This window comes from Crotalus tigris, unplaced genomic scaffold (assembly GCF_016545835.1).
Source record: "Crotalus tigris isolate CLP2741 ecotype Arizona unplaced genomic scaffold, ASM1654583v1 scf7180000017940.1788314, whole genome shotgun sequence".
In the NCBI taxonomy this organism is placed as follows: Eukaryota; Metazoa; Chordata; class Lepidosauria; order Squamata; family Viperidae; genus Crotalus; species Crotalus tigris.
In genome coordinates this window covers 342,269-365,618 of record NW_024096732.1, presented here as the reverse complement: position 1 = coordinate 365,618, position 23,350 = coordinate 342,269, and the positions used below count along the sequence as shown (strand labels likewise).

At 45.6% G+C, this 23,350-nt stretch overlaps 1 protein-coding gene and 1 long non-coding RNA gene across 2 annotated transcripts; one reads left to right on the top strand and one right to left on the bottom strand.

Annotated features, from left to right (window-relative positions):
* The first annotated feature begins 6,417 nt into the window (after positions 1–6,417).
* On the top strand, positions 6,418–11,755 carry LOC120308594. Its single transcript, XR_005556875.1, has 2 exons — positions 6,418–6,496; positions 11,660–11,755. It is a non-coding gene; the product is annotated as an uncharacterized LOC120308594 (long non-coding RNA).
* Positions 11,756–19,087: 7,332 nt separating this feature from the next.
* Positions 19,088–23,255, bottom strand: LOC120308634 (torsin-1B-like). Its single transcript, XM_039344963.1, has 5 exons — positions 23,037–23,255; positions 22,394–22,659; positions 21,607–21,782; positions 21,088–21,215; positions 19,088–20,466 (listed from the first exon to the last, which is right to left on the bottom strand). Exons 1-5 carry the CDS (start codon positions 23,224–23,226, stop codon positions 20,204–20,206), a joined length of 1,023 nt encoding a protein of 340 aa, XP_039200897.1. The 5' UTR covers positions 23,227–23,255; the 3' UTR covers positions 19,088–20,203.
* Positions 23,256–23,350: the final 95 nt, after the last annotated feature.

The following is a 23,350-nucleotide window of genomic DNA, read 5'->3' as shown; positions in this document are numbered from 1 at the left end:
TAAAATTATCTCAGGAACTGACTTTCCTCTTAGGAATAAAGTAAATTCTTGGGGTAATTTTAGCCAAGAATTCAAGTTTTTAGAATAAAATTTTAATGGAACCTTAGGTAATCTCAGCCATGCCCCTTTTAGAGGGACCAAACCAGCAAAGGTGAATAGGAGTTAAAATTAGCTTTAAAGGTAAAATTATCTCAGGAACTGACTTTCCTTTTAGGAATAAAGTAAATTCTTGGGATAATTTTAGCCAATATTTCAAGTTCTTAGAATAAAATTTTGGTGGAACCTGAGGTAATCTCAGCCATGCCCCTTTTAAAGGGACCAAACCAGCAAAGGTGAATAGGAGTTAAAATTACTTTAAAGGTAAAATTATCTCAGGAACTGACTTTCCTCTTAGGAATAAAGTAAATTCTTGGGGTAATTTTAGCCAAAAATTCAACTTTTTATTGAAAAAAAATTTTTTTTTAACATACAAGCATTTATAAAAATACAATAAAATTTTAAAATAGAGAAAAAAAAAACCCTTACCCTCCCTCCCACCCCCAACCCCCCTCCCTTCACTTCCCAGAGCAGAATACAGGGTTAATAATAACAAAATTTATAATAATTAAGAAAAAGGAAAAAAAAAGAAAAGAAAAAAGAAATGTTTTTTATCATAATTAACCTTTAACTCCATAACCTATAAAACAATTCTCTATAATATTTAATATTCATTCATAAAATAAGTGAAACTTTTTAATTCCATACTTTTTCTGAATATAATCTATCCACCTTCCCCCATACAATAATATATCTTTCTTGTGTATGATCCTTTAAATAAGCAAAAATTTTTGCCATTTCTGCAAAACTAGATACTTTAAATATCCATTCTTCTAAAGTAGGCAAGGAATCTTTCTTCCAATATAAACCAATAACCTTGCTGCAGTTAATAAATTTCAACATCAAAGTAGTTTCTTTTTCATTTAAGTCAACAAAAATACCAAGTAAAAATAGTTGAGGAATAAACTTTATCTTTTTTCTAAAAATCTTTTGAACATTCCACCAAATCATAATCCAAAAAGCCTTTACTTTTTTACAATTCCACCAAATATGAAAATTCAACTTTTTATAATAAAATTTTAATGGAACCTTAGGTAATCTCAGCCATGCCCCTTTTAAAGGGACCAAACCAGCAAAGGTGAATAGGAGTTAAAATTAGCTTTAAAGGTAAAATTATCTCAGGAACTGACTTTCCTCTTAGGAATAAAGTAAATTCTTCGGGTAATTTTAGCCAAGAATTCAAGTTTTTAGAATAAAATTTTAATGGAACCTTAGGTAATCTCAGCCATCCCCCTTTTAAAGAGACCAAACCAGCAAAGGTGAATAGGAGTTAAAATTAGCTTTAAAGGTAAAATTATCTCAGGAACTGACTTTCCTATTAGGAATAAAGTAAATTCTTGGGGTAATTTTAGCCAAGAATTCAAGTTCTTATAATATTTTAATGGAAGCTGAGATAATCTCAGCCATGCCCTTTTAAAGGGACCAAACCAGCAAAGGTGAATAGGAGTTAAAATTAGCTTTAAAGGTAAAATTATCTCAGGAACTGACTTTCCTCTTAGGAATAAAGTAAATTCTTGGGGTAATTTTAGCCAAGAATTCAAGTTCTTAGAATAAAATTTTAATGGAACCTGAGGTAATCTCAGCCATGCCCCTTTTAAAGGGACCAAACCAGCAAAGGTGAATAGGAGTTAAAATTAGCTTTAAAGGTAAAATTATCTCAGGAACTGACTTTCCTCTTAGGAATAAAGTAAATTCTTGGGGTAATTTTAGCCAAGAATTCAAGTTCTTATAATATTTTAATGGAACCTTAGGTAATCTCAGCCATCCCCCTTTTAAAGAGACCAAACCAGCAAAGGTGAATAGGAGTTAAAATTAGCTTTAAAGGTAAAATTATCTCAGGAACTGACTTTCCTCTTAGGAATAAAGTAAATTCTTGGGGTAATTTTAGCCAAGAATTCAAGTTCTTATAATATTTTAATGGAACCTGAGGTAATCTCAGCCATGCCCCTTTTAAAGGGACCAAACCAGCAAAGGTGAATAGGAGTTAAAATTAGCTTTAAAGGTAAAATTATCTCAGGAACTGACTTTCCTCTTAGGAATAAAGTGATTTTTTTGGAATCTGAGATAATTTTAGTCAAGGCTCAAGTCCCTAAAAGAAGCCAAATATGTAATAATAATTAAGTTGGAAGGGACCGTGGAGGTCATCTAGTCCAACCCCCTGCTCAGGCAGGAAACCCTATCCCAGGGGTAGCAACCTTGGCTCTTTTATGTCTTGTGGACTTCAACTCCCACAATTCCTGAGCCAGCATGGCTCATCTTGGAAACCTCAACATGGCTGGCTGAGGAATTCTGGGAGTTGAAGTCCAGGGGTCTTCAAACGCCCTTTTATGACTTGTGGACTTCAACTCCCAGAATTCTTCAGCCAGTGTGCCAATCCACAAGTCATAAAAGGGCCAAGTTTGAAGACCTCTGCCTTAGAAGCAAAACATGTAGAAAACAGGTTAGTGGCTTAAGGGAACAATGTTACAAGTCATTGTATCTTGCCTTCTTTCACAAGTAGGATAAAACACATAAAACCCCTTTGACTGATTGCTTTTCTAACCTCTGAACATCCACTGGTCATTTGGTGATGTTGATTTTTTTTTTTTTCAAAGGCATGAATCCATATAGACGAAGAAGAAGACATCAACAGTAAGACAGATGGTTTAATTCATTCTCCAGTATATTATGAAAGTAAGGAAGCCTGGCAGGTACTGTTTGCAACATGTTAACTACTGCAAAAATCTTTGGGTCTTGCTAAAGTTTATCTTAAGACTTGCTTTAGCAAAGTTTTTTTTTAAACATTACAAAGTATCAAGGGTAAAAAGAGCAGTCATAAGTGTGAGAAACATGCCTAAAAAGTAGCAAAAAAATTTCTGACCCAAGACAATTTTAGTTATTGGCTGTGGATCTTAGAATCAGACAGATACCAGCCTCCTCCAGTACCTGAGGACTCCCTCAGTGAGACTAAAGCCAGAAGGGAATCCTTTGGATTACCTCTCTCCCACCTTCACACCCTTGAAAATAATGCCAATAGGGCCAGACTTCTTAGAAGCAAAAGTAAACCTGGTGATGCAATTTAATACGAGGAATACCAATAAAGAAGAATATCTGTGGTTAAGAGTGGAAATGAGGCGTCCTTGGTGCTCTCTGAGCTTGGCAGTTTTCTTGTAGACCAAGCATGTCCAAACTCGTGACGTCATGTGACGTCATGCAACGCATCGGGCTGGTTTTGCCATTGCTGGCAATGGGGTGGGCGGCCCATGGGCCGGCAGTTTGACACCCCTGTTGTAGACGTTTCTTTACCAAACTAGGGAACATCATCAGTGCTTGAAGGGAGTGCAGTTTGTTCACAGTTTATGCTCTAGTGCAGTGGTGGTGAACCTATGGCACAGGTGCCAGTGGTGGCACTCGGAGCCCTCTCTATGGGCACATGTACCGTTGCCCCAGTCTTGCCTCCCCCCGCGACCCCCTCCTCTCCAGCAGCTCCCCTGAAGGAGACTCGCCCTCGAGCGTGGCCCACATGGAGCAGCGCAGCCAAAGACATGGCAGCCAGGCAGCATAGACCCTATCATGCACACCCCATCATGCAGTTGATGCTGCAGGGCGTGGGCAGAGGGCGTGGCTGCCATAGCGCTGCTGGGCTGCCTGGGCGATCTGCAGAAGGCCATGGAGGCGGTAAGTGGTCCTGTGGGCAGGTGGGGTGGGGGGGTGGGGTGGAGGGGTGGAGCAGGGGCGGGGCAAGTTTTTGGGCACTCGGTCTCTAAAAGGTTCGCCATCACTGTTCTAGTGGCTCCTTTTGTTAGCAAAAGTGGTCTTGGAGGTTCTTTGTTGTGCTATGTGTTGTTAGTTTCTTTGGCAGCTCCTTGATTAGGGTATTGTTTACTTCTTGAGTGTTGGTCTGGAAATTTAGCCTTGGCAATGGTTCATAGAACCAAAAAGAAAACATCAATGGCCCTTTTTAATATTAGGTTGGCCATTGATCTGTAAAAAGGGGTTGCGGGGGGAGGCAAGGATGTTATAGTTTTCTAGCTTTGCAGACTGAGCAGAGGAAGTGCACTCTTCTGCCGAATATTCTTCGAAAGAGACAACATTGCCGGGCACGACTGAGGAAGCAACAAAGGAGAAAGAAGAAAAAAGAAGAAAAAAAGAGCAAGAAAATGTCTCCAGCTCAAGCCCTCTTAGTCTTCGGCTGTCATGGCACCGTCCACGCTGAGAGGTATGTTTAGTTGAGTCTTATATTCTTTAAAGCTTTAGGACAGGGGTCTCCAAACCTGGCCCTTTTATGATTTGTGGACTTCAACTCCCAGAATTCCTCAGCCAGTGTGCTGGGAGTTGAAGTCCACAAGTCATAAAAGGGCCAGATTTGGAGACCCCTGCTTTAGGATATGGAGGGAGGTGGATGGTCTTCCACTAATTATGCCTAGGTAAGCAAGAGTAACACCTGTGTCTGGGGTAATAGAAACCACTGTGTATTGTGAATTCTTAGGAGTAAAACCCCAATTCCAACTGTAGTAATGTTGACTTTTTTTATTTCAAAGGCATTAATCCAAAATGACCTGTAGACGAAGAAGAAGACATCAACAGTAAGACAGATGGTTTAATTCATTCTTCGGTGTATCATGAAATTGAGGAAGCCTGGCCAGTACTGTTTGGGCCTTGCTGAAATTTACCCTAAGGCAGTGGTGACGAACCTATGGCACGTGGGACAGAGGTGGCACTCTGAGCCCTTTCTATGGGCACGCGCGCCATCGCCCTGGCCCTACCTCCCCCCGCGGCCCCCTCTTCACCAGCAGACCCCTGGAGGAGAATCACCCCTGAGTGTGGCCCGCGCGCAGCAGCCCAGCCAAGGACATGGCAGCCGGGCAGTGGGGACAAGACTCCGCCCTCGCACCCTGTCACATGCAGATGATGCAGGCAGAAGGCGTGGCTGCCATGGCACTGCAGGACCGCCTGGGAGATCTGCGACGGGCCATGGAGGCGGTAGGTGGCCCTGCGGGATGGCAAGTGGGACGAGGAGGCGAGCGGGTGAGAGCTGGGGCAGGGCGGCTTTTGGACACTCTAAAAGATCTAAAAGGTTCGCCATCACTGCCCTAAGGCTTGCTTTAGCAGTTTTTTAAAAAATGGTCTTGGAGGTTCTTTGTTGCCTATTTGTTGTTAGCTTCTTTGGCAGTTCCTTGATTAGGACATTGTTTACTTCTTGATTGTTGGTCTGATGTTAATCATAGTGTTAATCTATGCATATCTCAGTGTGGATTGCTGGTGAAGAGGTGTTGTCTTTTTTGCAAAATGGGTACATATTGTTTCTGTCTGTCTATTGATGGCTAATTTGTCAGAGTGACAGGCTCCTAGAAATTTATTAGTGTTTTTGGACATTGCTTGGTCTACGACAGGGGTATGCAACCTTGGCTCTTTTATAACTCGTGGACTTCAACTCCCAGAATTCCTGAGACAGAATGGCTGGCTCAGGAATTCTGGGAATTGAAGTCCACGAGTCATAAAAAAGCCAAGGTTGTCTACCCCTGGTCTAGGATAGTCAGTTTCCCAACTGGAACTATGGTTACATCTTTGAATTTGTTGTGAAATTAAAGAGTTTTCATTATATATTCTGGCTGCTACCTGGTATTATGATTGATATTTGATTTCATACCTTTCTTCCCTAGCATAATTTTAGCCATGGTGATGGTTCTTAGAACCAGAAAGGAAACCTCAGCGGCCCTTCTTAATGCTAGGTGTGGCTGTTGATCTATAATAGATTTTAAAATTTTCTGCCTGGCATTATTTTAGCCATGATGATGGTTCTTAGAACCAGAAAGGAAACCTCAGTGGCCCATTTAAATGAACAGCATGGCCAGTGATTAATTATAGATTTTATAGATTTATGCCTGGCATAATTCTAGCCATGGCGATGGTTCTTAGAACCAGAAAGTAAACCTCAATGGCCCATTTAAATGACCAGCGTGGCCGATGGTTAATAATAGATTTTATAATTTTCTGCCTGGCATAGTTTTAGCCATGGCAATGGTTCTTAGAACCAGAAAGGAAACCTCAATGGCCCATTTAAATAACCAGCGTGGCCAGTGATTAATAATAGATTTTATAGTTTTCTGCCTGGCATAATTTTAGCCATGGCAATGGTTCTTAGAACCAGAAAGAAAATCTCAATGGCCCCTTTCTAACGCTAGGTGTGGCCGTTGATCTATAAAAGATTTTATAGTTTCCTAGCTTTGCAGATTGAGCAGAGGAACAAGTGCGCTCTTCTGCCAAATGTTCCTCGAAAGAGATGATGCACACTGGGCACGGCAGAGGAAGAAACCAAAGAGAAAGAAGAAGAAAGAAAGAAGGACCAAGACAGCAAGAAAATGTCTCCAGCTCAAGCCCTATTAGCCTTTGGCTGTGATGGCGCCTCCTACGCTGTGAGGTATGTTTAGTTGAGTCTTGTGTTCTTCAAAATCTTAGGGTATGGAGGGAGGTGGATGATCCATTATGCCAGGTATCCCCAACCCCCGGTCGGTGGACCAGCACTGGTCCTCAACATGCCAGCAAGTGGTCCACACAAACAAGCAAAGCTCCATCCTCAGGATGCAGGCAGTATTCAAAACCACACCCCCTCTCGTCCATGGAAAACCCTTCTCCATGGCACCGGTTCTTGGTGCCCAAAAGGTTGGGAACCTCTGCATTATGCCTAGATAAGGAAAGGTAACACCTGTATCTGAGGTAATAGTAACCACTGTACTTTGTGCATTCTTGGAAGTAAAACCGCAGGGGCAGCTGAAGTAATACTATTTTTTTTAACTCAAAGGCTTCTGCTACACCATCTTAGAAGACAGAAGATGAAAATGGAGGAAGAAGGAATGGAACGCAAGAATGAATATCAAGAAGGCTACTTCACCATATAAAACAAAACTGAACTGTAGATAATAGATTTAATACCTTTCTTGCCAGCTGTAAATTTAGCCATGGCAATGGTTCTTAGAACCAGAAAGGAAACCTCCCCAACAGCCCTTTTAAATGCTAGGCATGGCTGTTGATTGATTATAGATTTTATACTTTTCTGCCTGGTGTAATTTTAGCCCTGGCGATGGTTCTTAGAACCAGAAAGAAAATCTCAACGGCCTTTTTAAATGACCAGTGTGGCCGGTGATTAATAATAGATTTTATAGTTTTCTGCCTGGCATAATTCTGGCCATGGCGATGGTTCTTAGAACTAAAAAAAAAGCTCAATGGCCCTTTTTAATGCTAGGTGTGGCTGTTGATCGATTATAGATATTATACCTTTCTTGCCTGGCATAATTCTAGCCATGGCGATGGTTCTTAGAACCAGAAAGAAAGCCTCAACGCCCTTTTTAATGCTAGGTGTGGCCGTTGATCTAGAAAAGATTTTATAGCTTTAGAGTCCCTGAGATTGAGGGGAGGAACATTTGCACGCCTGTTGCCAAATGTTCCTCAGAAGAGACACGGCGGAGGAAGAAACAAAGGCGAAGAAAGAAAAAAGAAGAACCAAGACAGCAAGAAAATGTCTGCAGCTCAAGCCCTATTAGCCTTTGGCTGTGATGGCGCCTCCTACGCTGTGAGGTAAGTTGTATTCTTCAAAGTTTTAGGATATGGAGGGAGGTCAATGGTCCCCCCCCAAAAAAAAATTATGGTCCATTCTTCCTAGGTAAGTAGGGGTAACACCTGCATCTGAGGTAATAGTAACCACAGTGTATTGTGCCTTCTTAGGTGTAAAACCTCAGTGGCAGCTGAAGTAACGTTGATTTTTTTTTTTTTATCTCAAAGGCATGTACTACAGCATCTTAGAAGACAGAAGACTCAGCTTTGATGGTAAAAGTACAAGAAGAAGGAATGGAAATCAAGAATGAATACGATCTTGTAGATAGTTGATTTTATATCTTTCTTGCCTGGCATAAATTAAGCCCTGGCAACGGTTCTTAGAACCAGAAAGAAAGTTTCAATGGACCTTTTAATTCTAGGTGTGGCCATTGATTGATAATAGATTTTATAGTCTTCTGCCTGGTGTAAATTTAGCCATGGCTATGGTTCTTAGAACCAGAAAGAAAACACCTCAGTGGCCCATTTAAATGACCAACGTGGCCAGTGATTAATCATAGATTTTATAGTTTTCTGCCTGGCATAATTCTAGCCATGGCGATCGATCTTAGAACCAGAAAGGAAACCTCTCAATGGACCTTTTTAATTCTAAGTGTGGCCATTGATGGATAATAGATTTTATACCTTTCTTGCCTGGCATAATTCTAGCCATGGCGATGGTTCTTAGAACCAGAAAGAAAGCCTCAACGGCCCTTTTTAATGCTAGGTGTGGCCATTGATCTAGAAAAGAATTTATAGGTTTAGAGTCCCTGAGATTGAGGGGAGGAACATTTGCACCCTGTTGCCCAATGTTCCTCAGAAGAGACACGGGCGGAGGAAGAAACAAAGCCGAAGAAAGAAAAAAGAAGAACCAAGACAGCAAGAAAATGTCTGCAACTCAAGACCTGTTAGCCTTTGGCTGTGATGGCACCTCCTACGCTGTGAGGTAAGTTGTATTCTTCAAAGTTTTAGGATATGGAGGGAGGTCAATGGTCCCCCCCCCAAAAAAAATTATGGTCCATTCTTCCTAGTTAAGTAGGGGTAACACCTGCATCTGAGGTAATAGTAACCACAGTGTATTGTGACCTCAGTGGCAGCTGAAGTAACGTTGATTTTTTTTTTATCTCAAAGGCATGTACTACAGCATCTTAGAAGACAGAAGACTCAGCTTTGATGGTAAAAGTATAAGAAGAAGGAATGGAAATCAAGAATGAATACGACCTTGTAGATAGTTGACTTTATATCTTTCTTGCCTGGCATAAATTAAGCCCTGGCAACGGTTCTTAGAACCAGAAAGAAAGTTTCAATGGACCTTTTAATTCTAGGTGTGGCCATTGATTGATAATAGATTTTATAGTTGTCTGCCTAGTGTAAATTTAGGCATGGCTATGGTTCTTAGAACCAGAAAGAAAACCTCTCAGTGGCCGATTTAAATGACCAACGTGGCCAGTGATTAATCATAGATTTTATAGTTTTCTGCCTGGCATAATTCTAGCCATGGCGATGGATCTTAGAATCAGAAAGGAAACCTCTCAATGGACCTTTTAATTCTAAGTGGGGCTGTTGATGGATAATAGATTTTATACCTTTCTTGCCTGGCATAATTCTAGCCATGGCGATGGTTCTTAGAAACAGAAAAAAAGCCTCAATGGCCCTTTTTAATGCTAGGTGTGGCCATTGATCTAGAAAAGAATTTATAGCTTTAGAGTCACTGAGATTGAGGGGAGGAACATTTGCACCCTGTTGCCAAATGTTCCTCAGAAGAGACACTGCGAAGGAAGAAACAAAGGCGAAGAAAGAAAAAAGAAGAACCAAGACAGCAAGAAAATGTCTGCAGCTCAAGCCCTATTAGCCTTTGGCTGTGATGGCGCCTCCTACGCTGTGAGGTAAGTTGTATTCTTTCAAAGTTTTATGATATGGAGGGAGGTCAATGGTCCCCCCCCCAAAAAAAATTGATGGTCCATTCTTCCTAGGTAAGTAGGGGTAACACCTGCATCTGAGGTAATAGTAACCACAGTGTATTGTGCCTTCTTAGGTGTAAAACCTCAGTGGCAGCTGAAGTAACGTTGATTTTTTTTTTTTTATCTCAAAGGCATGTACTCTACACCATCCTGACTCAGCTTTAATGGTAAAAGTATAAGAAGAAGGAATGGAAATCAAGAATGAATACAACCTTGTAGATAGTTGACTTTATATCTTTCTTGCCTGGCGTAAATTAAGCCCTGGCAACGGTTCTTAGAACCAGAAAGAAAGTTTCAATGGACCTTTTAATTCTAGGTGTGGCCATTGATTGATAATAGATTTTAGAGTTTTCTGCCTGGTGTAAATTTAGCCATGGCTATGGTTCTTAGAACCAGAAAGAAAACACCTCAGTGGCCCATTTAAATGACCAACGTGGCCAGTGATTAATCATAGATTTTATAGTTTTCTGCCTGGCATAATTCTAGCCATGGTGATGGATCTTAGAACCAGAAAGGAAACCTCTCAATGGACCTTTTTAATTCTAAGTGGGGCCATTGATGGATAATAGATTTTATACCTTTCTTGCCTGGCATAATTCTAGCCATGGCGATGGTTCTTAGAACCAGGAAGAAAGCCTCAACGGCCCTTTTTAATGCTAGGTGTGGCCGTTGATCTAGAAAAGAATTTATAGCTTTAGAGTCCCTGAGATTGAGGGGAGGAACATTTGCACCCTGTTGCCAAATGTTCCTCAGAAGAGACACCGCGGAGGAAGAAACAAAGGCGAAGAAAGAAAAAAGAAGAACCAAGACAGCAAGAAAATGTCTGCAGCTCAAGCCCTGTTAGCCTTTGGCTGTGATGGCGCCTCCTACGCTGTGAGGTAAGTTGTATTCTTCAAAGTTTTAGGATATGGAGGGAGGTCAATGGTCCCCCCCCCCCAAAAAATTGATGGTCCATTCTTCCTAGGTAAGTAGGGGTAACACCTGCATCTGAGGTAATAGTAACCACAGTGTATTGTGCCTTCTTAGGTGTAAAACCTCAGTGGCAGCTGAAGTAACGTGGATTTTTTTTTTATTTCAAAGGCATGTACTACAGCATCTTAGAAGACAGAAGACTCAGCTTTGATGGTAAAAGTACAAGAAGAAGGAATGGAAATCAGGAATGAATATGATTTTGTAGATAATAGATTTTATATCTTTCTTGCCTGACATAAATTAAGCCCTGGCAACGGTTCTTAGAACCAGCAAGAAAGTTTCAGTGGACATTTTAATTCTAGGTGTGGCCATTGATTGATAATAGATATTATAGTTTTCTGCCTGGTGTAAATTTAGCCATGGCTATGGTTCTTAGAACCAGAAAGAAAACCTCTCAGTGGCCCATTTAAATGAGCAACGTGGCCAGTGATTAATCAGAGATTTTATAGTTTTCTGCCTGGCGTAATTTTAGCCATGGCGATTGATCTTAGAATCAGAAAAAAAGTTTCAATGGACCTTTTTAATTCTAAGTGTGGCCATTGATGGATAATAGATTTTATACTTTTCTTGCCTGGCATAATTCTAGTCATGGCGATGGTTCTTAGAACCAGGAAGAAAGCCTCAACGGCCCTTTTTAATGCTAGGTGTGGCCGTTGATCTAGAAAAGAATTTATAGGTTTAGAGTCCCTGAGATTGAGGGGAGGAACATTTGCACCCTGTTGCCAAATGTTCCTCAGAAGACACACCGAGGAAGAAACAAAGGCGAAGAAAGAAAAAAGAACCAAGACAGCAAGAAAATGTCTCCAGTTCCAAGCCCTGTTAGCCTTTGGCTGTGATGGCGCCTCCTACGCTGTGAGGTAAGTTGTATTCTTCAAAGTTTTAGGATATGGAGGGAGGTCAATGGTCCCCCCCCAAAAAAAAATTGATGGTCCATTCTTCCTAGGTAAGTAGGGGTAACACCTGCATCTGAGGTAATAGTAACCACAGTGTATTGTGCCTTCTTAGGTGTAAAACCTCAGTGGCAGCTGAAGTAACGTTGATTTTTTTTTTTTATCTCAAAGGCATGTACTCTACACCATCCTAGAAGACAAAAGACTCACTTGTCAACCTGCAGTGTTGATGGTGAAAAAGGAGGAAGAAGGAATGGAACGCAAGAATGAACATGATCTCCACCAAGAATGCTATTTCACCAATTATGTCAAAACTGGCCTTTAGAACAATCTCTGAAAATGTAAGCCACTTTCATGATCACACCACACTACACATTTTCATCTTATCTGTGACCATTGCTACATAATAGGGATTCTCGTTTTCTTGCCTGTTGTATTTTTAGCCCATTCTAGGTGTGTTCCATGATGTACATAAGATTCCATACTTTTCTTGCCTCCTTACTGTTAGGCCTGGCAATGGTTCTTACCACCCAAAAGAAAATGTCTATGGCCCTTTCTATTGCTAGGCTTGGTCACTGATTATTAAAACAGTAATTAGTATTCTGGCCTGGTGTAATGTTAGCCACAGCTGTACTTCTTAGAACTTGAGAAGGGCCACACAAGCATTCCACATGCCAATCCATCCTGTAAATAATAGTGATGACTCATTTTTAGAGGTCTTTCAGTCCCTGAGCTTCCTCTGTGTGACACTCACACTGAATGGATGTGGATAATTATCGGCTCCCAGACTCACTCAGTCCATGAGCAGATACTTTGTGAGACTCACACTAGAAGTCTCTCTCTTTCAGTCCCCGAGTGAGCAGCGAGGGCGAATCACACTGGAGGCGTCAACAGCCCTCGGCTGGAAGTCTCTCCCGGTCCCTGAGACTCCCCAACTGAGTCTCAAACTGGAAGGGAATCCTTTTGGATCGCTTCCCTCACTGGTCAATGATGATCATGATGCAGTCCATGAAACCAGAGAGACAAAAGAGATGCACTATTCCTGATTCCATCTCCACCGACCTCCATGTTTAGGCATGGACCCTTGGTCACGCCTCCTTCGCCCCCTGCCACTCGCCTCAGCCCATTTACAGCCAGCTTTCCTCCTCCGTTGCCCTCCCGCAGCCATTCTCCACGGCCAGTGGACCCTTGGCCCTCTGCCCCTCGCCCTTCGGCCTGGACAATTCACCCAGACACCCTTTGTCCCGGGCCTTTGGCTATACGGGACAAATAGCCCCCAGCCATGGTGCTGCGGGGGCAGCGTGCGATGAGCAATCCCAGGGGCTGGGGAGGGCAGCTGTGATGCAAGATTTTTTTAAAAAAGTGCTCTGCTCTGCATGTTTTGGGGCCTTGCAGCTCTGACCCCAGAATCGGAAGGAGGGGGACTGGCAGCAGAAGTAGCAGCCACCGGGGCCACTGGGGAGAGCAGTCAGACAAGAGTGTGTTGGGGGAACGAGGGAGGGAGGGAGGGGCACCTCAAGGGGGCTTCACGAAGACAGCTTGACTCGCAACTCAGACGAAAGAGGGGAGGAGGAGAAAGGCCGGAGCAGCTTCTGCCACAGCCAGGGAGGTGGGTTAGGGGGGCACACAGGCAAACAGAGTGCTAGTCATGGGAGGGAAACGTGGGCTAATGGGACTGCTTGCGCCTTGGGAGGGAAGGGAGGGCAAATGGCAAGGGCTGGGGCTGATGGGACTGCGTGCGCCGTCGTGGGAGGGAAGGGAGGGCAAATGGCAAGGGCTGGGGCTGATGGGACTGCGTGCGCCGTCGTGGGAGGGAAGGGAGGGCAAATGGCAAGGGCTGGGCTGATGGGACTGCGTGCGCCGTCGTGGGAGGGAAGGGAGGGCAAATGGGAAGGGCTGGGGATGATGGGACTGCGTGCGCCGTCGTGGGAGGGAAGGGAGGGCAAATGGCAAGGGCTGGGGCTGATGGGACTGCGTGCGCCGTCGTGGGAGGGAAGGGAGGGCAAATGGGAAGGGCTGGGGCTGATGGGACTGCGTGCGCCGTCGTGGGAGGGAAGGGAGGGCCAATGGGAAGGGCTGGGGCTGATGGGACTGCGTGCGCCGTCGTGGGAGGGAAGGGAGGGCAAATGGGAAGGGCTGGGGCTGATGGGACTGCGTGCGCCGTCGTGGGAGGGAAGGGAGGGCAAATGGGAAGGGCTGGGGCTGATGGGACTGCGTGCGCCGTCGTGGGAGGGAAGGGAGGGCAAATCGCAAGGGCTGGGGCTGATGGGACTGCGTGCGCCGTCGTGGGAGGGAAGGGAGGGCAAATGGCAAGGGCTGGGGCTGATGGGACTGCGTGCGCCGTCGTGGGGGGGAAGGGAGGGCCAATGGGAAGGGCTGGGGCTGATGGGACTGCGTGCGCCGTCGTGGGAGGGAAGGGAGGGCAAATGGGAAGGGCTGGGGCTGATGGGACTGCGTGCGCCGTCGTGGGAGGGAAGGGAGGGCAAATGGCAAGGGCTGGGGCTGATGGGACTGCGTGCGCCGTCGTGGGAGGGAAGGGAGGGCAAATGGGAAGGGCTGGGGCTGATGGGACTGCGTGCGCCGTCGTGGGAGGGAAGGGAGGGCAAATGGCAAGGGCTGGGGCTGATGGGACTGCGTGCGCCGTCGTGGGAGGGAAGGGAGGGCAAATGGGAAGGGCTGGGGCTGATGGGACTGCGTGCGCCGTCGTGGGAGGGAAGGGAGGGCAAATGGGAAGGGCTGGGGATGATGGGACTGCGTGCGCCGTCGTGGGAGGGAAGGCAGGGCAAATGGCAAGGGCTGGGGCTGATGGGACTGCGTGCGCCGTCGTGGGAGGGAAGGGAGGGCAAATGGCAAGGGCTGGGGATGATGGGACTGCGTGCGCCGTCGTGGGAGGGAAGGGTGGGTAGAAGCCACGCTGGCCTTGCTGTTTGCCTGTGTGCCCCCCTAACCCACCTCCCTGGCTGTGGCAGAAGCTGCTCCGGCCTTTCTCCTCCTCCCCTCTTTCGTCTGAGTTGCAAGTCAAGCTGTCTTCGTGAAGCCCCCTTGAGGTGCCCCTCCCTCCCTCCCTCGTTCCCCCAACACACTCTTGTCTGACTGCTCTCCCCAGTGGCCCCGGTGGCTGCTACTTCTGCTGCCAGTCCCCCTCCTTCCGATTCTGGGGTCAGAGCTGCAAGGCCCCAAAACATGCAGAGCAGCCACAGCACTTTAAAAAATCTTGCATCACAACTGCCCTCCCCAGCCCCTGGGGTTGCTCATTGCACGCTGCTCCCGCAGCACCATGGCTCCTGCCTGCCACCCAGTTGGCTGTGGGCTATTTGTCCCGTACAGACAAAGACCCAGGACAAACGGTATCTGGGTGAATTGGCCCGGCCGAAGGGCGACAGGCAAAGGGCCAAGGGCCCACTGGCCGTGGAGAACGGCTGCGGGAGGGCAGCGGAGGAGGAAAGCTGGCTGTAAATGGGCACGGGTGAGTTGATGGGCTGCATTTCTTGGGCAAAAGGCTGCACTGCTGCTGAGGCCATCCTGACTCACAAAGGTGATGCCAAGGCACTCCTGACAGGGGTCTTCCAGCCCGATTTACTACTCTGTGAAAATCACACTGAATGAGTAGGCAGCCAGACGCTCCCAGGCTCGTCCAGCCTCTGAGCACACACTCTGTGAGACCCACCCTGGGAGGGAGACCCTTTCAATACCTGAGTGAGCAGCCAGGGCGAGTCACACTGGAGGAGTCAACAGCGCTCAACTACAAGCCTCCTCTGGTGCCCCAGCTGAGTCTCAAACTGGAAGGGAATCCTTTTGGATCGCTTCCCTCCCAACTTCATACCTGAGAAATAATGTCAGCTGCAGCCAGATCTCTTGGAACCAAAAGTAAACCTGGTGACACGCTTTAATACGAGGTATTGCCATCTCTACAAATTAATAACTAGTTTTTTGCTAGGGTGAAACATTATGTCCTCGAACTGGAAAATAAATCTGTGTGACCCTTTTAAATTCTAGATGTGGCCATTGAAACCCAGAGGAGATTTCTTGCCTGGCTTAATTTAGGCACGATGTTGCTTCTTAGAACCAGAAAGCATCTCAATGGCCTTTTTTAACACTGGGTGTGCCAGTGATTGATAATAGATTTTATAGTTTTCTGCCTGGCATAAATTTAGCCACAGCCATGGTTCTTAGAACCAGACAGAAAACCTCAACCGCTCTTTTTAATGTCTGGTGTGGCCAGTGATTGATAAAAGATTTCTATTTGGAATAATTTTATCCACGGCTGTTGTTTAAAATGTGTAAGTTATGTTTTGACTGATAAATATTAAACATGACACACAGTATGGCGATCACCTCAAGAATTTTGATTTCTTTTGTCACACACATTTGTCTTTTTGTTCCTGAAATTTCTGTTTGACATTTATTTTTTGTAATACAACTGAGTTTTACTCCTGATTTACTGTTGTTAAGTAGTTGTGATGCTTATGGTAGACAAGTTTTATCTTTTGCCTGTTTTTATGTATTCTTTCTTATCACCATCTCTTCACCAAGAGATACCTGTTGTGATATTTATGTATTTAAACACTGAAGTTGTGTTTTCTTTCTTCTGAGAAAAATCTTTTGATGACAACTATGGTTCCTTTTACACCTCACCTTTTGTCAAAAATGTCATTTTAGTGAACTATTTAACCCATTGTATTTTATCATTGCTTTTGTAATTTTTATGTGACTTTTTATCCTTAAAATACTGGATTATGCTTTATGTATTTTATCTGTAAGACTGTATTATGTTGTGAATTGTTGTACAAACTGTTGCAACTGGGTAACGCTTGGAAGATATGATGCAGAACAATAAAGTATTTTTCAAGTCTTCCTTCATTATATCTGGGATCCTACAGTCAGGAGCTTGGACTGTTGGACACCTTGTGCTCCTGCCCTTTGCTGAAGTCACCGAGGATCATCAGGTAAGGATTTGGGAGTTTGGTATATTCAGAAATGTCCTGTTCTACCAAAATAAACTTCCAATGAAGTTTTTCTGTGCTTTCCATAACATTTTAGATATTTCTCTCTCTCTCTCTCTCTCCCCCCTCTCTCTCTCTCTCTCTCTCTCACACACACACACACACCTCTATCTCACCTATTAATCATCTATATCAGATATGTCAAACACAAGGCCCAGGGGTGGCCCGCGAAGCATCCTGGAAACAGTGAGGGAATGGCCCCCGCTGCCTTGGCCCTGGCCCAGGTCGGCCAGGAGTCAATGTACAATTTTGTGGTGGCCATCTTGGCACTTGCCCCGGTCCCACCCCCTTCTGCCAGAGACCCTCAGACTGTCCCACTCCTGCCCAGGCCCCCACAGGCCCCCTTGACATGAACAATGTAGAGCTGGGCACGCCCGCCCAGTAGACCACACCCACTCCATCCACACCCACCCAATAGGCCACACCAATCTGGCCACACACCCCCCAAGCAACCACAATGCTGATACGGCCCTCAGTGAAATTGAGTTTGACACCCCTGATCTATATCTATTTAATCTATCCAGTAACCTTTTCTACTGTACCTTAGGGGAAAAAATGTCATGGGCTTACCTGGCCACAGGAGGGCAGCGTTCCCTGTTTCGCCCTCCCAAGTGCCCTATTAGAAATGAAATTTTAGCTCCTGCAATTATCTTTTATATTCCCAGCAGCCCCTTCTGTGGCTGCTTTGAGCTTCCATCCAAGGAAGGAAATGAAAGAATAAAAATAAGCCACCCCAGGGCTTCTTTGCCAAACGTTACAGCACACGCTGGCCACAGGAGGGCAGACTTTGCTGCTTTGACTAAACTCTGTTTTATAGGTGTTTGCTTATTAGGTATATTCCTTTATCAAAGGTATACTGAGTGCCCCTGGGACACAGGTCAGCAACCTGCGGCTCCAGAGCCGCATATGGCTCTTTGAGCCTTCCCCTGCGGCTCCCGCCTCCTCTGCCATTTGCAGAGAGAGGCACTTGGGCTTCCCCCCCCTCCCTCTCTCTCTCTCTCTCTCTCTCTCTCTCTCTGTGTAAAAAAGAGAGCGGACTCACGGTGTTCTCCGAGGAGCTGAAAAGCTTACTCGGCAGCACTCCTCCATTTTGCTGCGTCTCTGCAGGAAGCAGGAAACAGGAAGCAGGAAGGGCAGGAAACAGGAAGCTCGCTAGGCCAGCTATGCTGACTCAGGAATTCTGGGAGTTGAAGTCCATGAGTCATAAAAGCGCTACCCTGAGCTTGTTGGAGAAGAGCTTGAAGCCAGCTTGCCAGGTAAGCATAAGAAAGCACTAACTTGTAGGAATCATAACAAATCACCAGAATTCTTGATCAGGGGTTATGATGGAAGGCGTCCATGAGAAGGCAGACTTTCCTGCTTTTACCAGCTGGTCTTGGGGTGAAGAGAATCCAAGTCCTGCCACTAGACCTCCCACTTGTGATTGGCACAGCCTCCACAAAACAACACAACTCCATATTTTGAGCTGGAGCACAGGCTTGAACCAGAGGAGCTGTTCAAAGGGACATTTCCCCCAAACCCTGAATTAACCACAAAACAACGGCTAAAAGGAGAATAGTTTCTCCTTTCTGTATGTTTTTCCTTCTAAACAGTAGAAGAAAATACAGTGAGCAATTGTTTTGGGAGATTAATAACAACAATAGAGTTGGAAGGTCTTGTAGTCCAGCAGGAAAGTCTATAGTACCATTTCAGACAAATGGTTGTCCAGTCTCTTCTTAAAAACTTCCAGTGTTGAGCATTCGCAATTTCTGGAGGCAGGATGCGAAGGGCACATTTCCACAAGAAAATACGGCTAGGAAAGAAGCTAATATTATGCTTGGGGAAAACCTAAAATCTATCTCTTATATAAAACACAAGATTGAATTGGTTAATCATTTCTTTACAAGCAACCTTTTCCAACAAAGGTCACAATATGCGTTTCTATTTGCAAAATCTTGATTCCTGTTTCAGTGTTCAGTAGGGTATTGCCCTTAATATACAAATAAAGCAGCAATATCTGCAGAGGCCCATTCCCACAGGAGCATGCTGGCAAAGCTCTCGGAGCAAGCTGACCCTCACCACTCACATTTAGAAACACCAGGATCGTGATGGTTGCCAAATTCTTGGCCAAAATAGCATTTTTGGGTTCATTTGCATGACGCAGACAAGAGAGCTTCAAGGAACTTAAGGTTTGGGCCTCCATCTTTAATCTAGTCCTTGACTTATAAGTTCATTTAGGGACTGATCAGAATTACAACATCACTGAAATACGTTGAGGACCACCTGTAGGCTACCTGCATCTGTAGAGGATTCAAATTATGCATTTGACCCTCGAAACGTACAATTCATGCTTTGAAAGGTATTTATCTTTATTACTCTCTATCCTTCCACTTTATTCATTGGAGAAGCTTCAGGGTTTTTTTTGCCAGTTGTTAATAAGTCACTTTTTTCAGTGAAGTTGTAAGACTGAATGGTCACTAAACGAACTACTGTAAGTTGAGGACTATCTGTACAACTGCTAGAAGCAGAAAAATTTGGAAAATGTTGTCCTGAGGTGGGTTAGGAAAGACTATAATAGACAAGCAACTGGGAAAAAAAAACCAAGATTCCACCCAAATCATTTTCATCACTCATTTATTATAATTTCACTTTTTTACCCTAGTTGCATTCAGTCATATTATAACTCTAGTGTTCTGCATATAAAACACTCATTAAAAAAATACATTTCTTTTGTTAAAAAAAGTGAAATGGCTAAGTAAATTGCACACCCAGTTTGCAGATGTTGGATTTTAGGTAACAGGCTTGCAAACCACAGAAAGTCGCATCAGTGACCAGTGAAGATGCAACTGTAAAAAAAAAAAAAAAAAAAAAAAATTATCTGGATTCTTGGCAGCCTATCCCCAGGAAAATCATCTTCCATATAAACCTTACGAGGACTGGAAACTTGGTCTGGAAAAAAAGACAACTGCCAGATAAAAGGCTTATAATTTTTTTTTTCATGGTGGATGGGTCCTTGAGCATAACTGCACCCCTCCATGGTCTCAAGAGGTTTATGAGCTATTTTTCCATCCATAAACCTCATGAGGACCAGGAGCTTGATCCAGAGAAAAGCATGTCAGATGAAGGAGAAAGTTTTTCCCCTGAATTGAATGGGTTCTTGAGCATAGTCTCAAGAGGCATATGAGTTATTTTATCAAATTGGCCTACAAGATACCCTGAACTGACACAATCTCTACAACATAACACTCATCAATACTGACCTAAGAAGGCACGCTCTGGTTTTGACCTTTCTCTAACCTGAAATTCTCAAAAAGTAATTTTTTGGGGGTGCACATGGGGTGAGACAAGAAGACAGATCTCATTTAACAATATTTAGTGGTTCTAGAGGCTAGCTCAGAACTCTGTTTAGTTCATTCAGACTGTTACAAGTAATCAAACTGAGTAAGTATCTTCAGTATCCCCCCCTCCAGTAGACTGAATTGTAACTTCTACACCTCCCACTAGGGAGTATTAAAAAGTGCAGCACAGTAGAAGATGCCCAGAGCAATATTTTTCGGGTGTGCACATCTGGGGAAGAAGGAACGATGCCCCCAAAGCTTCCAGTGGCTGTGAAAAAACTCCCCAAACTTTTTAAAAAGTGCCTATCCAGAGACTGCTTTTTTTTTTTCTTTTTTAAAAAAGTGCACAAATAGAGAAATCGTTGCATAGATTTTCTCCCCTGGTTTTGGGACTCTTAAAAAGGAGACAGAGGTCCTTCATAGAAATCCAGCTTGGTCTGCACGGTTTTACAGCCTTTGTCCGAGTAAATCTTCTCATCCTTGGGGGAAAAGGTCATCTCGTCGGCCACCTGGTTGACGATCTCTTCATTGATCGGGTTGCCACGGGATTTCATCTCTGCCCGGATGCACATCTTGACGTGCTTGTACTCCAGGGGAAGGAACGGAACAAAGTAATCGATGAGGTTTTGGTCGATCAGGCTGCTGTGCCACAGGCCGCCTGGGGAAGAGATGAGGCGTGAGAAAAGGGGGAAGCTGGAAGGGAAGCGGAGGTAGTCCCTGGGAAAGGGGGCCCACGTCCGGTTTTCACGATGAATGCTAAAGATCTCCTGCTACGCCTGCCAAGGTAGGTACTCATAGCGGGGCCTTATCGGTAGTGGCTCCCTCTTCTTCCTGCAGTGTTTGCCTTAAATAGATTTGAGAGATGCCTGAGGTATATTCTCTCCAAACAGGTCCTTGTTGAACACTTCTGTCTTTAGTCTTCCCTCTCATGGATGGGTGATGGATAAAATTTCTCTACTGGCCTCCCTCCCTCCTTCCTTTTTCTTCTTTCCTTTCTCTCCCTTCCTCCCTTCGTTCCTTCTTTCTTTCCCTTCTTTTCCTCCTTCCCTCCCTTCCCAAAGCATATTATCTGAACCTCCCCTTCCATTATCCTCATCATTGTCTGTCTGTCTATCTTCCTCCAATTTCAACACAAAATCTTTCAGACAGCCTGGGAACTGATAATATGCAGATGCTGAGCTGTCAAAGACACCCAGAACATCTTGGTATTTACAAAACCTCTCTTTTGCGTGGGATTTGGGGGTGGGAAATCCAACGCCGACCCAAGACCACTACTCACTGTTCCTGTTGTTGAAAACCCCCAGGGACAAGACCACTTCCAGATCTTTCAGCCTGATCTCTTCCCTCTCTTGGCCGTTCCTCCAAAAATCTAGCGCGACTTTCGTGATCAAGTCACCGCCCGCGTTACTGTTGGGAAGCAGAGGTTGAAAAGCATTACAAACCCAGCCCTTTCCCACACCCAATATGACCCATGGGTCGCTTAAGACACAGGTTGGCAACCTATGGCCTCACCCTCTGGGCGGAAATAATGCCCCAAGTGATGCGTTCCCACCCCTGGTGAATTCTTGCCTGCACCCTAGGGAGGGTGATCACTGTCTCTCAAAAGGGCAGAGATCCTTGATTAAGCCTTCTCGCAACCCCATAAATATTGGGCTGAGTTGTGGCTGTGAGTTGAGGATTAGCTGTAGTCTTAGAGCAACTGTATTTTAGGTTAGACGGAAGGAAAGCAGCAGAGAGCGTTTCATTCCGATCATAATAAACTCAGGTTAACTTATTCAGACCCCAGATCTGCCAGCACCTGAGGAAAATGAAGATGGCTCTCCGATACGACACGCCATCAATCTGCTCGTAGTAATCCAGGAAGGGTTTGATGGCGTCAGTCAGCCCCGGGTGCAACTTGTCCATTTCGTCAAAGATGAAGAGGGACTTTGCGCAGCTGCTCACGTTGCCTCGGATCCATTTCTGCAGCTGGTCCTGGAACCCAGGAGGGCAGAGGTTAACAGCTGTGCAAAGATTCATCTCCCCGTTTCGACCGGAAGGCCATCGGACCAGACCTCCAGTGTCACTTAATGACTGACTCACTTAGCAACAGAAACTTTGGCCTCAATGGTGGTGTTCGCTCCAGGACTCCCTAGAAACCCAGAGCAGAATCCTTCCTCTTAAATACTCAGAATTTTTATTAAAGTTTTGCTTTGTGTTCTTCTCAGCTTCTTCCTTCCAACTGCTTCATCTTTTCTAGAAGTCACAAGGTTATTATTTTACAAAAGGGGATCTCAGGCCTTGTGGAACCAGCTAAGCTCGTTTCTGTCTTTTTTCTGGTCTTTCCTGGAAAGGGCACCAGAGGACAAATAAACAGCATTTCCTGGAGGGGACAGCAGCTACTGGTTCCCAGCTCCTTTCCTTCCACGATTATTGGGGAGTGGGTTAGAGGGAGTCCCACCTTAGCCACAATTCTCAGACTTATTCTCTTAGCCTCACTTGGCCTGTCGGTAAAACGGGCCCAACAGCAGCCCAGAAGGGGCTGTAATTCTGACAAAGACTCTGCAAAAAGAGTTGCTTGCACCCAACTCAGGCTTTGCTCTCACCTTGTAGAGGGGGACCAGGTGCTCGTGCGGGAAATGCAGCGTGGAAAGAAAGAGGTGCACAAATTTGCTCTTGAGCCCGGCTGGGTAGAGCTTCTCAGTGATAATCTGGCTGACAAAGTTTTTGCCAGTCCCGGCCCAGCCGTGCAGCGAGAGGACCAGCGGCTTCTTCGGGTTGGGGTTGTTGATGAAGCCGGTCAGCGCCTTCAGGATGACCCCTTGGGCCAGGTGCTGGCCGAAGAGCCTCTCGTCCAGGGCCTGCTGCAGGGCTGTGGAGAGAAGGGATGAGAAAGGGAACAGGAAAATGAAGAGGAGGGAGGGAGAGAGAAAGAGGGAGGGAAGGAGGGAGCTTTTGATAGCCTCCAGGGATGGAGTCCTGGACACTTAAGACTTTAAACAGGTGCAGAGACGGGCTGGGGAAGATGGGAACTGTGTTCCCAGGTTTCCAGAAGCAGCTTGCAGACAAGACCAGCTGGGGATGATAGGAGATGGTATCCTCTACCCTGAAAGCACCTGCAGAGGCAGGTTGGGGAGTATGGGAGATGTATTCCCCCAACGTCTCCCAGGGGAGAGAAGGACGAGGCTGACCTTCCCGCCACCGGGCGGCAGCCGGCCGGGCTCCGGGCTTCCCCCCCCCCCCAAATACCTGCGGGGTCGGGTCGGTGGTCGTCGGGAGGGCAGCACTCCACGAAGGCGCAGTAGAAGCGGGGCGAGGAGAGGTAGCCGGTCAGCATGGAGGCCGCCCCGATGGCCAGGCTGACGCTGATCGGCTCCAGCGCCGCCGACCGCAAGGCGCCCAGCAGCAGCAACGCCAGCATCCCCGCCGGCCGCTGCATGACTGCCGCTCCGGCGCCCGCGACTACAACTCCCGGCAGGCCCCGCGGCGGCACTTCCGCCCGGCTCTGCGCGCGGCAGCCGCCATCTTGGTGGAGGGCGCCCCGACCCTCCTGTGGTTGACAG

Excerpts from the sequence above, each read along its gene's own strand:
- LOC120308634 (XM_039344963.1), bottom strand. The coding sequence starts at position 23,226 with ATGCAGCGGCCGGCGGGGATGCTGGCGTTGCTGCTGCTGGGCGCCTTG. Across the intron at positions 21,216-21,606 it reads GCCATCTTCATTTTCCTCAG|TAACGCGGGCGGTGACTTGA; the intron begins GTGCTGGCAGAT and ends GCTTCCCAACAG. Across the intron at positions 20,467-21,087 it reads GGTTTTCAACAACAGGAACA|GCGGCCTGTGGCACAGCAGC; the intron begins GTGAGTAGTGGT and ends TCTCTTCCCCAG.